At 37.7% G+C, this 14431-nt stretch overlaps 1 protein-coding gene across 2 annotated transcripts in view; it reads right to left on the bottom strand.

Moving 5' to 3' along the window:
- Window positions 1-3591: 3591 nt before the first annotated feature.
- The window catches only part of Dsc1 (desmocollin 1), a 29677-nt gene continuing 18837 nt past the window's right edge, over window positions 3592-14431 (bottom strand). Inside the window, exons 10-16 of one of the 2 annotated variants that reach the window (XM_057789002.1) lie at window positions 13399-13658; window positions 13136-13278; window positions 8057-8269; window positions 6929-7168; window positions 6046-6170; window positions 4743-4991; window positions 3592-3789 (exon numbers count right to left, since the gene is read on the bottom strand). In XM_057789002.1, coding sequence (XP_057644985.1) covers window positions 3592-3789; window positions 4743-4991; window positions 6046-6170; window positions 6929-7168; window positions 8057-8269; window positions 13136-13278; window positions 13399-13658 — 1428 coding nt within the window. Of the gene's footprint in view, window positions 3790-3881; window positions 3918-4742; window positions 4992-6045; window positions 6171-6928; window positions 7169-8056; window positions 8270-13135; window positions 13279-13398; window positions 13659-14431 lie in introns of those variants that run through there. The other variant, XM_057789003.1, reaches the window with a different exon arrangement.

Genomic DNA, 14431 nt, shown 5'->3' with positions numbered 1-14431 from the left:
TCATAGTTTACCTGAAGCTTATCAGAGTTCCGTGGGTATACACATCCCCTGGCGCTCTTCCTAAAACGCAGATTCTAATTCATTAAGGCTGAGGTAGGCTTTGAGACGCACTTGCCCTGACGGGCTGTCAGGCAATGGCCATGTTTCTGGAACCACAGGACACTGGGAATAAAAGAGCTAGCACTGAGATAAAGGATAGCAGAAGGGTCGCTAAGGTGGACTATGTCAGAAATCTGGGGGCTGGGTCCAGTTCAGAGCCTCCAGTGGAGGTCCTTCAGGCCAAAACTCAAGATTTTGCATTTTTGAGAATTTCTCAGACAATATTTTCCATGTTGGTCTCCCAGATGAGCAATGAGACCAATGATGGCACCCAAGGCAGTTCCATCCCTCTTGTAGGATAGCAACTACATGTGGAATGTTTCATGGACTTACTGTCTAAGGAAACTGGGAGCTATCAACCATTATCCAGTCTGGAATTCCTCGCTCACTACACATTTCATGAGAGGCAAAGGCGAAGAAAGAAAGCTTTGCTTCCACTCTGGGTTTCCTTTTCCCTGGAGTCCTGTGGATCAACCCCAGCTGCCCAGGTATGGGGAACATCAGTTTGCCCCCGAATCACACCCCTCTATTCTTTCCCATTTTGTACTGCAGCTTCTCCTAATTTTCCTGAACTTCAACAGGGAAAAGGTGACTCTGTGAATTTCATCTTTGAATTCTAGGTGAAACCTTTCATAGCTCAACTACATCCTTGAGATTTATTTCTGAAATTCATAATGTCATGTTATATGGTTTATAGTTCCTAAACATCAGCAATAAAACTTCACAGTTCCAGATCTCACTCTTGTACACTGACAACAGAAGACACATTTCAAATACTATGTATTCATATTGTCAGGCCCAGCATTGACCAAAGGAAGGACATGCTTTCTTTAGCTTACCCCAAGTTACAAGTCAGTGAATGACTTGTAACTCTAGATATTGTTTATCAAAAGGTACCTTGTTCCCATTCATTAATAACTTAAGCAATACCGATTTTAAACAATTTATCTTTACACATCATACATTATGAATACATCAGAAGCCTGAGGGCCATTTCAGAGGATTTTCATACTGATTCTCAGACACACATATACGTACATATTTAAAAATGGCTATTGTTGGCTCTGAGGTAATAAATTTTATATTTATGCCGATAACATCTTTCCAGAGGGTGTCTTTTGTATTTTCACTTATTTGATTGGTCCCTAACACTGTGAGTCTATCCATTCTCAGAGAGCGCACTCCTTCTAGACCTCTACCGTGCTTCCCTAAGTAGAAAGACAAAGGCAGTGTCTGGCCGCATACAGTATTCCCATAGCCTTAATAGAGAAGCAGACAACAGGTTGGGTCAATACGGACTGACTGTTCCATGGCTGGCATTTCATTTAGGATTTCTAAATGCCACTTTTGACTGATAAACTGCAAAAAGGAGAGTAAAACTCTTAACATCTAAAATGCCCAGATTGTCTGGTCCTCATAGATGTTGAAATATAGAAACCATTTTATAACTATTAATTTATTAAATCAATGATTAACTCAACATTTGTATGAAATACAGTACTTTATTAGTAAACTAAATTATAGTCTGGTAGGGTTTCATAGATTTAATTCATCATACAATTAATATTTAAATTTTGATGCAAAAAGAGAATTGCTAGAGTTGCCTAAATAAATCCAACAATAAATATAATTTCTATGAGGTAAGTTTTGATAATAGCTTGAAAATGTTTAAAATAGCTAAAAATGCTTAATACAGATTACTTCCCTTGCTTTCTAATAACTCTCTGACACTTCAGGGAGCCTTCTCTTGATAAAAAAAGATCTACCGTGAAAGTCAATTGTGCTTCCTAATTGAGACATAAATTTCCTCATCTATAATTCAGCAAGCATAAGAGTAAGATGAAGATAATGCATATTAAGCTATTTTTAAGCTAATGATTGTAACTGTTCGTATAACTTTCTATAACTATACTGAAGAATATAACTTACTGTGGCATTTGATGCACCAAATTGATACTATTAGATTCTAAAGTGTCATAATCTACATTGTGAGAGTTGACATTTCTTCAAAAATCAAAAATCACTTCACCACTCCAAATTATCTTACAAGGATTGCAAAAAATAATACATTATGGGAGATTTGCAAAACCAAATCTGGTTTATCAAAGCCATGTTTTATTTTATTCCTATATCCAATTTCACAATAAAAACTCCTTTCCTAACTGAGATAATAGGACTAATTACAAAACCTAAATGAAACAGATATCTAGTTTGATAACAGAAAGGAATGGGTTAAGAAAGTCAATTTAGTTTAAATATAAAGTTTCCACGAGATATAACTTGACACATATCTGTAGTTTTCCACAAAATCATTCGAATATATAGTTTCTTTATAGATCAGTAAAAATAACATCTTATTAAAATGTCACACCTTCTTGTATCCACTCATATTAAAGTATTTATGAATTCACAATTCAATAATATTTAACACGTGTTGCTGCAATAGATCAAAATTTTTAATGTATATCTACTCAAAATTATTTCTAGTCTTCCAGTTTTTCTTTGAGTAATTACCAAATTAATACTCAGTGTACTGAGTAGTAAGTTCCAGTATGGATGCTAACGTAGCATTGACACATGGTAAGTGTTAAACCCTGTGCCAGTTACAACTAGATGACTTTAAGACTCATTGGAAAAAGGTTTGAAGATGAAGAGCAGTTGAAAACCACTGAAATAATGCATCAGTATCAAATTAAGTGGCTAATATTCTTCCCAAAGTACTTGCACATGTATTTGTAAATGTAAAGTATTCCCACAGTAAGTCAGACAAACAAAATATATCCATGAGCCTAAGCCAGCCTATGGAGATCAGGAGTCCAGTGTTTCCATGGACTCCTTAACCAATCTCTACAGCTCAAGATGTTGTGACCCATGTCATTCCAACAGGAGCTCCAGGAGCCTGATCTGAGGACTAAGCCACATAGGCTCCTGAGTGAAGAAAGTGCTCCTTGGAAGAGTGAAAAGTATAGCAAGAATGAAGCCTATTTAGACACACAAAAGACTACATCTAAAAATACTTAAAAATCTATCTGAAGCTAATCTGGGAGAGGGAAAGCGATATCTTGGCACAAAAGAAAACAATGTAGAAACAGAATTCTCCCCCCAATTTTGAAGAAAATATTTAATTTGTATATACACGATGCAGATTCGTGTTTTAAGCTTCCACAATACCCAACTCCACCACAGAGTCTTGCATAGCATGCAAAAGAGTGTAAGTTTCAAACATCACCAGTTTCAGCGGCAGACACAGTCCAGCCCTGAGAGGGCAATGCATACATGTACAGAAAGAGAAGGAGCAGTGACAACTTCCTGCCTACACAACACAGAAGTTCTGGAGACAAGGAGAGTTTGAAGAGCTGTGGTTGGTAAAGCATCCTCATCTATAGATGGCGTCACCTTCAATAAGCATAGTTGCTACTGCAAACTGCTATCCTTTTGCATCCAGGGACGCCCCTGCATTCACTGCAGATGTCGCTCTACTAACCAAAATGTTTATTTCTTCACACATGTCTTTGCTAATGTCCTAAATTTCGGTTCCAAGTGATCTAAAAATTCCAGCCCTTCTTCCTCCTGCCGATCACTGCAACAGCCCACAGAGCCAGCCATGGAGCCTTTGCCTTCATAGTGATACGAACGGACGTAATCTTCACAATGCTTGTGTTCCTCATCTTGTCCACACAGATACACCTTCTGTGTGGAGAAAAAACACAATTTATTATGTCTTTTAAAAGACACCTAAACCGACTAGCATAAAAATGATTCTTGGATTTACCTTTTACTGTTTAATTTTTAATCAGAGTGTGTCCTCTAATGGATTCCTACATATAAAAAATGCACATGATTGGTCTATATTATATTCATTTTTAAAGTATAGCAAATAAATAAATGGTCAGAGTGAACACATTTATAAGATCTAAGACTATGCATATATCACAGGAATAACTTACAACTTCCCACTTGAATAAAGGTATATCTAATTGAAATTTACCTAAATTGCTTCTTCATGTATGGGGAGAAAACCAATGTAGGTTGTGGTTCTTGCATTTATACTGTTATATATTTGTAAGAGTCTAATACATTAATGTATATATATATATATATATATATATAACATGAGGAACATATATAACATGTTATGCAGCTATAATTATCGAACACACTAATGTGACTCACACTAGTCTGAGTAATCTGAAACAAACAAGGAAAGTACTCAAAATCCTGAGATAGAACCTAAGATTAAAGCTCACAAACCTAGCTAGTTGATTTAGGTAGGCAAGATGTCCTAACCTTACATATAGAATTCCAACATGCTGGCAAAATGTTGGCAATTTATGATCTGTTCATAATACTAGTCAATTTTTCACAGATCTTTTTCTGATAATATTTAGTGAAGAAGACATCAGTCTCTTAGTATCCCAATGGCATCCGCATAAACTAGTCCTAAAGTCTTGGAAGTCATATTTTAAAAACTGAACTTTGAAAGAGTATTTTTGCTCTGAGTTTGCACTTGACATCATTGCCTGCACTGGTATAAGAGATGGAAAGGTGTGTTTCAGGTGTATGAAATGGTACTTTGGGATATTCTGTTTATAAATCATGTTGGGATTTCACGTAGTGGGCACTTGAGAACTTGGGGGACTTACTTCACCAAGCCGGGGTTGAGTGAAACTTTGCCAGTCTGTGTATGCATATCGGCCAGTGTCTGCTGCTCCCAGCACACCTCCCTTGTTGGACTCCAAGGTGTGGTGGCCACCTCCTTTGTTGGACTCCAAAGTGTAGCCTCCTTTGACCATCTCAAAGTTTTGTTGTGTTTTCATTCCTTGGCCACCAAGAGTCCCAACAGATGTGCTTGTATCACAGAATGTCTGTGCGGGGAGTCTAATATTTGCCTCCTAAAGAGAGAGTTTGAAAATCAATCAATGGCATTGAAACCAACTCTTTGCTACCATAGATAAGTCACATGCTGGCTATGTCCTTCACATGCAAAATCACGATAATCTTAAGAACCATATCATGGACATACTGAGTCAAACTCTGTCCCCCAAGAATTCTTGTGTTGAGGTCCTCACTTCAAGGTCACTGCAGATGTGATCATGTTAAGTTTCAAGGAAGCCATACCAGATTAGGTGAGTATCTGGTCTAATATGACCAGTGCTCTTACAGAAAGGGTGATGGAGGTGGGTCATTTGTCTATCTGTTGCTTTCATTGGTTAACTAATAAAGAAACTGTCTTGGCCTTTTGATAGGACAGAAAATTAGGTAGGTGGAGAAAACAAAACAGAATGCTGGGAGAAAGAAGCCGAGTCAGGCAGTCACCATGATTCTCCCACTCCACACAGACAGACGCAGGTTAAGATCTCCCTGGTAAGCCACCAGCTCGTGGTGCTACACAGATTATTAAAAATGGGTTAGATCAATATGTAAGAATTAGCCAATAAGATGCTAGAACTAATGGGCCAGGCAGTGATTATAAGAATACAGTTTCTGTGTAATTATTTCGGGTGTAAAGCTAGCCGGGTGGCAGGACGCAGCCCCGCCGCCGCTACTCACAACAAAAGGGAAATTTGGATTATAAAACACACAAGAGATAATACCATGAAAATCGCTTTTTGTGGTTACAAAGTAAGGGACTAGAAGTGAATAAAGCTTAGGACATCGTTCCACAGGGCCTTTGGAGGAAAACATGACTCTGTCAATATTTTATCTCTGATTCTTACCCTACAAAACAGTGAGAACATGTGTTTTCATTGTTTGAGTCATTTGGTGTGTTATAGTCGTTCTTTGACACCAATATAAATGGACATGGAAAAAAAACTATACAGGGTACTTCAATGTCTACTTGGTACAGTGAGGGTCTATAACTATTACATTTTGTTATTACTACAGAGTAATCAATTATGTTCATTGAATCACTGAAGAATTCAGTGGGATTTTAATTCTGATTACCGTCACTTCCTCTCCCGGTCCTTCAGTATTTGATACAATTAAATTTTGCTGGGCCACATCATCGGGGAAGCATTTTTTGACTGTTCTCTTCGTAGTAGTCACACAGAAACATGTAAACAGAATACCTAAATAAATGAGAAAGCAAGGTAAAGTAATACTGTTTTACATTCTGGTAGATATTAAAATAATCTGACAATAAACAAAAAATTTAAAAAACAAATAAAAATAAGATTTTAAAAACTTTCTCTACAACTTTTCAGAAATCTTCACTGTATCATAAGTAACTTCTGAAGAATTAAACATGACCTCTAAATAGTTTTAATCTGCTGTTATTGCTGTTTCATCTATAACTCAGAGGCCCACTTACAAAGGAGGGTCAAGTTTTTAACGGGCACATGCAGTAACAATTATACATGTGCCGACAGTTATACATGTCATTAATATAAAGAACTGCTGCACATCTTTCTAGACTACTGTAGCTGGAACAAGTGGTTCCCAGCAGCCCATGTGTTAATGTCTTGTTCTCTACCTCAGAGTGCTACTGAGAGGTAGCAGGATCTTCAAAGGGTGAGCCTTAATGAGAGGAAGTCGTATTACTGGAGATGCATTTTTCAAGGGAAGAGTGGAACACTAACCTCTTCTCACTCCCTTTTTGGTTTCTAACTATCATAAGGTAAGTAGCTTTGGTTGGTCAGGTGCTATCGGTCACAGACACAACACAACAGAGCCTGTTAGTCATGGACCAACGTCTCTGAAATGACAGCAAAGCAAACCTCTTCTCTTTTTAAGTTATTTTTTCCAGGATTTTGTTACAATAATGGAAAATGAACACATAAGTGCTCTATAACACTTGAGTTAACACGCTTTGGATAATGATACTTACACAGTAGCAGTGCGGAGCCCAGGACCATGGAGAGAATGGCCCATTTCCCAAGGATTACTTTTGGTTTAATGTCCCTTTCCTCCTTAGCACTCATCCTACATTCGGAGGGAACTGAACAGTCACACACTCTCACTGATAGCATATGTTTTGCAGAGAAACCATGTCTATCTTGTATTTGGATTGGCACAGAATAATAGTTATAATTGAGATTGTGTCGTTGGCGAAGAATGGCACGTTTACCTAAATGAAAAAGAGTAAAGAAAGTATATATTAATATGATATCCCAGCAGCAACATTGTTCCCACTTGCTGTGTCTTTAAGGAATTAATCTGCAATCAAAACTTTAATGATTCCTTTTTCTTTCTTAAAAATGATATGACCTTTCAAAAAACTAAGAAAAGAGTTGACATTACACGAAAAACAGATCAATCTCAGGCTGGGAGTGGTGGCGCGTGCCTCTAATCCCAGTGCTCCAGAAGCAGAGGCAGGTGAATCTCTGTGAGCTCCAGGTCAATGTCCCAGAAAAGCCAGGGCTATGTAGAGAGATCCTGCCTCAAAAAATGAAAAAAAAATGATTTTTATATTTTATATATTTTTATATTTTTATATTTCCTTAAAAGATATTTAGACCAAAAGTCTAAGTGTAACATGCATAAGATAAATAACTAATGATTAATACACAGACACATGCATACATAGGTTAATAATTGATAGGTGTTACATAGATAATTGATTAAAGAATAGATGATGTATATAGATAAATAATAGATTTATGGTAGATATATTTATAATGATGACAGATAGACTCTTAGATATTAAGGCCTTATTATTTAGCTGGGCAGTGGTGGTGCACACCTTTAATCCCAACACTCAGGAGGCAGGCAGATCTCTGAGTTCAAGGCCACCCTGGCTACAAAATGAGTTCCAGAACAGGCTCCAAAGCTACACAGAGAAACCCTGTCTAGAGAAACAAATTATATGTGTGTGTGTTTGTGTGTGTGTTATTTTTCCGCAATCAATAACTTCTTACAGTACATATGTATTTATGATGACTAACCAAGGTGCAAGCAAAAACCTTAAGCAATTTTGAGCCGGGATTGCTTACAAGATTTAACGTTAAGCACTTACCATCCTGTGGTTCTAGAGTCCAAAGTTTACTGGCAGAATTATCCAAGAAAAACTGAAAAGGTGGACCATTATCAGGCCCATCTAGGTCAACAGGCTCCAGAACAGCATAATCCTTCTCCTGCTGACAAATGGTGAGGTCTTTGTCAACCTGCGGTGGGTGATCATTAAAATCTTCCAGAAGAACTACCAGTGTTCCCGTGCAGGACCGGCCAACTAGGATAAATAGAACCTAAGTTACTCCATACCAAAGCAAATTGAAATTCATTTAAGTCTATATTTAAAAACACTAATCATTCATTTAGCTATCATTTTTAAGTCTTGCAACTATGTATTTGCCTGACAAATATTATGGAGAGTGGATACATGAAAAGTAGATGTTTTATGCTACATAAGGATCTTCAAATAAAATTTTCTCAAATTACAGAAATGCACTAGAGATTCTTGTCGATAACACTTACATACATATAACGAACCAAAGGGAATATGGGGTTGTAAAAATAAAACTTGCTCATTGTAAAATAAATATTGATGATACAAGCTTTCATTGTAGATAGGAGGGATCACCCACATTCTCACCAGATACACAATTTAAATGCTCTGAGATGTGTTTTTCAGAATTTTGCAAATATGTTAATATTGTACAGAAGTGAAGACGTGCTTACAAAATGGAATCTACTCTTTCTGTATGAACCATGACTAGAACTAGACTTCAAATATTAATTCTTAGATGGAAGTTTCTGTATTAAAGTCAGTTCCTGAATGATTGGAGTTCTTTATTATTTGAAAGAGACCATGTTTTTTCTTCTCAAGTTGGGGTATGCCCATTAACTCCCAGCATTGTGTGTGTTCCTTTTGGAATGAAATAAAATACTGCTTTGATATGATAGCCACTCAATAACAATTTTAAGACTTTTATAAGAAGCTTTTAAAAAAGAAGGTATTTTATAAAGGTTGAGCTCAATTGTTTCAAGTATCAAGTACACCTCAATGTTATAGGGTGTCCTCAGTAGTGAATTTCACAACCCAGACCTGGAGGGTTATGAGCGTCTCAACACAGAGAAAAATAGCAAATATTGACATTTGCATTATTTGGAACTCATTGGGAAGGAGCACTTGTTACTGTTTCAGAGGACCCCAGTTTAAATGGTAACATATGCATTAAGTGACAAAGACAAGTATGTCTTTCTTCAGTGACAGAGTTCGAAGGGGGAGGACCAGAAGATGAGAAGTTAAAGAAGATAAAAAAAAAAAAAAAAAACTGGTATCGGTAGTTACTGTGCAAGCTGTTTTATGCCAAACAAGTTTATTAGGAAATACAGCATCTTCTAGACAGTTTTTAGGGGCAAACGGGGCAAATTCAGCAGAAAGCTGACAAAGCAGTGCACACAAGGGGAACACAGAATATTTCAAAAGTGTTAGAGGGCAAACACACAGAGGCCTTGGTACTGTTAATTCAGTCTCTTCACAGGAAAGAGCCAACTTCTCAGGAACTGAGACCCTAACTCCTTTGACACCCTGGCCCCATTCCTAGCCTCCATCTTGCTAAGTCTGCTCCTGGGCACAGCCACAGAACTTTATCTTTTTATCATGGAATTCAAAGCCCTCTTCTAGCTTCCTAAAGACGGTGCATGCATATGGACATACACACAAATCTTCATTAAACATACATACACCAAATTCTTATCTTGATGCCTAATAAAAAGAAAGTTTACCAAAAGAAAAAAAATTGAGTTCATAACCAATCTAGGGTAAAAAAATAGGAATGAGAAAAAGTGAAGGCATATTTTCAGAGTCACAAATGCTTAAGTTGCAATGTTAAGAATCAAACAAGGATTAATGGTAACAATCAAGAAGCTGTCATTGCTACTCATTTGAATAATTTAAAGAATATGAGTTTGGGGAGAGGCTTGGAGGGACACTGGTATTCTCATGTTCTAGGAGTATGGTGTGTAGAACAGGGTCCTCTAGACTGACCACACAGAAATCAGCCTGACAGGCAAGGATGCTGCACAGGAGAAATTCAAAGAATGGGCTTCTAAAGTGGATTCTAAAGTCAGTAGGACTTCCTAATTTATTGTCTAGAAATACCTTTGAGCATCAAAACAAAGTTCCATTGTATAGTACTCTTACATCCCTACATAAAAACTAAAACTCAAAAAAAAAACCCAATTTATTCTTTATGCTGCCATATGACTTTCTCATTAAAGTTTGTGGTATCCTCATCTTTTCCAGAACCTACCTAGGTTGTATCATGCCTACTTTCTGCACTAAAGAACAAGGTTACTTTCTTATATTTTCCTCTCTGCAATTTCCTCCTCTCTAAATTAGAATTACATTTTTCTTTCATCCACTGCCAGCCTTTCTATAATCTTTGCTTCTTTCTGCTTCAATATGAGAGTCTCTGAATTCTCTCTGTGCGTAATGACATCTAAACACTCTCGACTGGTAAAACTCCCATACCGTAGAGTCTCTTCTGAGAAAATAAAACAGTAAACCTTACATTAGTAACAAGACCAAATCCTCATCTATAATCCCCTAATTTCCATGCCCTTGTGCTAGAATTTAATACATAATCAACATGTAAAAGTAAATGAGTAGAGAGAGAGCCCCGTTTCCCATCATAAATATATGTGTAAGCCACTTAGATTTCATTTTTACTTGTAGGAATAACAAACATTTTAAAGAAAGAATAACAAATTTCACGAATTGGAAAGTTTATTATGTTAATATGTTTCTCAGTTAATTCTCTCTCCATTATTCTGTAGGGTTTTGAGCTTATAGTAAAATAACTGTATGAAAAGAATATATGTTTGAGGTGTGGAACAAAAGGAAGGAAAATATGCAGGTAGGTTACTCGGTAATGACATTCACATTTGGAGACAGTTCAAATTTTGAATCCTGGATGTTCTTAGCTGGGAGGAGGGTTCTATAATGTTGATGCTCCTCTCCCTGAAGGGGATGTGATATTTTTATCCGAAGGCAGGAGAACTGAGAGGTGAGAAAAGCCTTGAGCCCAGAGAGTGTGAGTCAGCCTACCCTGTCTCCACAAACAGTCAGCAGCTGGCATCTTAATTACTTAACCTTTGTCTCTCTTTCTTTCAGTAGATGCAGCTGTTGCTTTAAAACTACAGCAAAGGGGCTATGGAGGCGGCTCAATGGTGAAGAGCATGGGCGGCTCTTCTAGAGGATCTAAGCTCAAGTATGAGCATCCTTACCAAGTCGCTCACAACCACCTGTAACTCCAGCTCTTTGGGGTGCCAACATCTATAGCTTCTTTGGTCACCTGCACCCACATTCTACACACACACACACACACACACACAATTTGATATAAAAAATTGTAAAAATACTATAACCTAAATAGGGTCTGGGGAATCATTGTATGTTATTAACTTAAGCAAATTCAAGACGTGTAGAGATAGCCTGTTACTGTCTGGCATTATGTAGTTAGTGTATCTAAAAACAGCAGAGACCTTTTTTGATTACTCAAAGAGGCCAAAGAATTAGCTCTGTCTAAAAAGCCCAAGGTCACTTTGCTTTATCTCTACGAGGATTTGTCTTACATAGGGAAGTACATAATTAAAGTGAAACTTCTGTTTAACTTTCATTTCACTTATTTCTATGATATAGATTTATATAATGCATTGCATAATAGTACATGTGTACACCAGCACACACTACTAGCACATTTTATATGTATATATTTATTTAAACTATCTAACATGGTTTCAGTAGGGGCTTATTTCAAAAGTTTCGAGATCACTACTTGATGGTTGACAGTATTTGACAGAGGCTCTCTATAGAGTTTGTTATAGAACTAATCTTTTATTGTTGTTGCTATTTAATTGAAAATAGGTTTTTATGCAATATTTTCTAATAACTGTTTCCCCTCCCCCAACTACTCCCAGATCCCCCCCACCCTCCCAACTCTGTACCCTTTCTTTCTCTCTCAATAGAAAAAAAACAGGCCTATTAAAACATAATAATACTAAGGTAAGATAAAATACTACAAACCCAAAAGGTCAAAATAAAAGAGCCAAAGGAAACACAAGAAACACATATAGATTATGAAATATACACATTTGCACACACAAAAATACAAAACCAGAAACCAGGTATATAATACATAAATAAGCAAAAGACCTATAAGGTGAACATCCTGGCTGGTTCTATGTCAACCTGACACAAGCTAGATTCATCAAAGAGGAATGAGTCTTAATTGAGAAAATGCTGGAAGATCACGATACAGGCAAGCCTGTAGGGCATTTTCTTAATTAGTAGTTAATGCAGGAGGATCTAGTCCATTATGGGTGGTACCATCCCCAGACTGGTAGTCCTGGATTCTACAAGAAAACAGGCTGCACAAGCCTTAAGGAGCAAGCCAGTGAGCAACACCCTTTCATGCCTCTGCATCAGCTCCTCCCTCCAGGTTCCTGGAGGCACCATGCTTTTGATCATGGTGTTTCATCACAGAAATAGTAACCTAACCCCCCCCTCCAAAAAAAAAAGAAGAAGAAGAATACAAAAACTTCAAAACTACCAGAGTTTATTTTGTGTTAGCCACCTACTGCCCTTAAGTTTGGTTACACCGCGATACTCCATTGAAGAAAACTACTTTTTCCTATGTCAGTGGTTGGAGAACTAATCCCAAACTCCACCAAAGGTGTCAACCAACATTGGATTATTCCTTTAAGAGATGCTCAGAATGAACCTGCCCTGGACTAGATTGTTTTAGGTAGGTTGAGCCCGTTGAGCAAGTTCAAGGCATCATTGTAATCTAATGAAAGAGGAAGCAACCCAGTGATCCCTCAGGAGAAATGAATAATCCAATACTCAAAACTAGACTTCGGTCCTTTTCTCTCAGGTAGCTTTGCTTGAGGGGTGGACAGAGGACTGAAGGGTGAGCTGAGTAAACTGAGCAAGCATACTGAACACATTTTTGTGCACTCTAGACTATTAGCACCACAGTATAAACAATGACTGGACTAAAATTTGACCTAGACACAGACAGCCCTTGCCCCACGTTTTCTTAGACACACATTCCATATTCACATTTTATTTTAAGAAAATATCACTCACGTGTATCCATCGCCACAACTGAAATATTGTACTGGTTGTTTTTCACAAATTTTGACTCTCTGTCTAATATTTTTAGGGTTTTCAAGTTTCCGGTGCTTTCATTAATTTCAAACCAGTTATCTTCATCTCCTACCTTCTGATACCTGGGTTTTAGAAAGCAAACAACAAATGACCAAAGCGTGGACACACTGACCATTTCGAAATATGAAATAAGTAGCTCATGCCTCAGTGAAAATGCAGGGGCTTTTAGGAAGGTATATCACCTTATGCCGTCAGAGCTGCTTGTTTCGGGGTCCATGGCTTTGTAGCCGAGGAGCTCTTGGCCGGCTGGCAGCCCGTCTTTGCTCTGAATGACTTTGACTGGTGGCTGGCACTCGGGGCCCTCATCACTGTCTTTAATTTTCACAGTCACAGTCGTGGTGCACATTGTGGGGGTCTGTCCGTTGGCAGCTTTAGAGAACTGGGCTTCATTGAGGACACCGATTTGCAGAATGACTTGGCGACTGGATTCATAGTTCAGTGGCTGTGTAACAAGCATGCATCCATCAGTCAAGGTACTGTTATAGAGAGCACGACTGATTCCAACTTTCAACAGAAAGGAAATGGCGTTCTTAGTGTTAAAATGTTACCCAAGGTTGATGCTGACACAAAGATCAATTATTAACTTCTTAATATATCCAGGCAGTGGTGACACACGCCTTTAATCTCAGCACTCGGGAGGCAGAGGCAGGTGGATCTCTGTGAGTTCAAGGCCAGCCTGGCCTACAAGAACTATTCCAGGACAGGCTCCAAAGCTACAGAGAAGCCCTGGCTAAAAAGAAAAATAAAATAATAAAATAATAATAATAAAAAAAAAAGTTAAAATTCAACCACTTCCCTCCCTATTTTGCTTTGGAAGATCCTATCTTCATTTTTCTTTTGTAAGTTTAAACACTAATAAAATGGATCATAATTGTTTATAATACAAGTAGGACCCCTGAAACAAGTTAAATTTAAAGGAAAAAGAGTAGGGAAGAAATACAGAAGATCAGGAAAAAGAGAAGAAGAAGAATATACAGTATAATTTTATGAGAATCTTATCAAAAAGTAAATTCTTCAGAAAGCTTTTAACTACCCCTGGGAAATTAAAAGAGAAAAGGCATGCAAGAGGGAGACATGGGCCCAGTGATTCAAAGAGCACCAGGGAGCGTGGACACTCAAAGCAGGCCAGCAAGGCAAGCGTCAGATCCAGCATTGCTCTTCTTTAGTTTAGTAAACCTATCTACGGAGGAATGAAGTTTCTGTCTGATGTGAGTT

This window comes from Chionomys nivalis, chromosome 14, assembly GCF_950005125.1.
Source record: "Chionomys nivalis chromosome 14, mChiNiv1.1, whole genome shotgun sequence".
Classification (NCBI taxonomy): Eukaryota; Metazoa; Chordata; class Mammalia; order Rodentia; family Cricetidae; genus Chionomys; species Chionomys nivalis.
The sequence above is the reverse complement of the archived record's forward strand: the minus strand, read 5'-3'. Positions and strand labels throughout refer to the sequence as shown.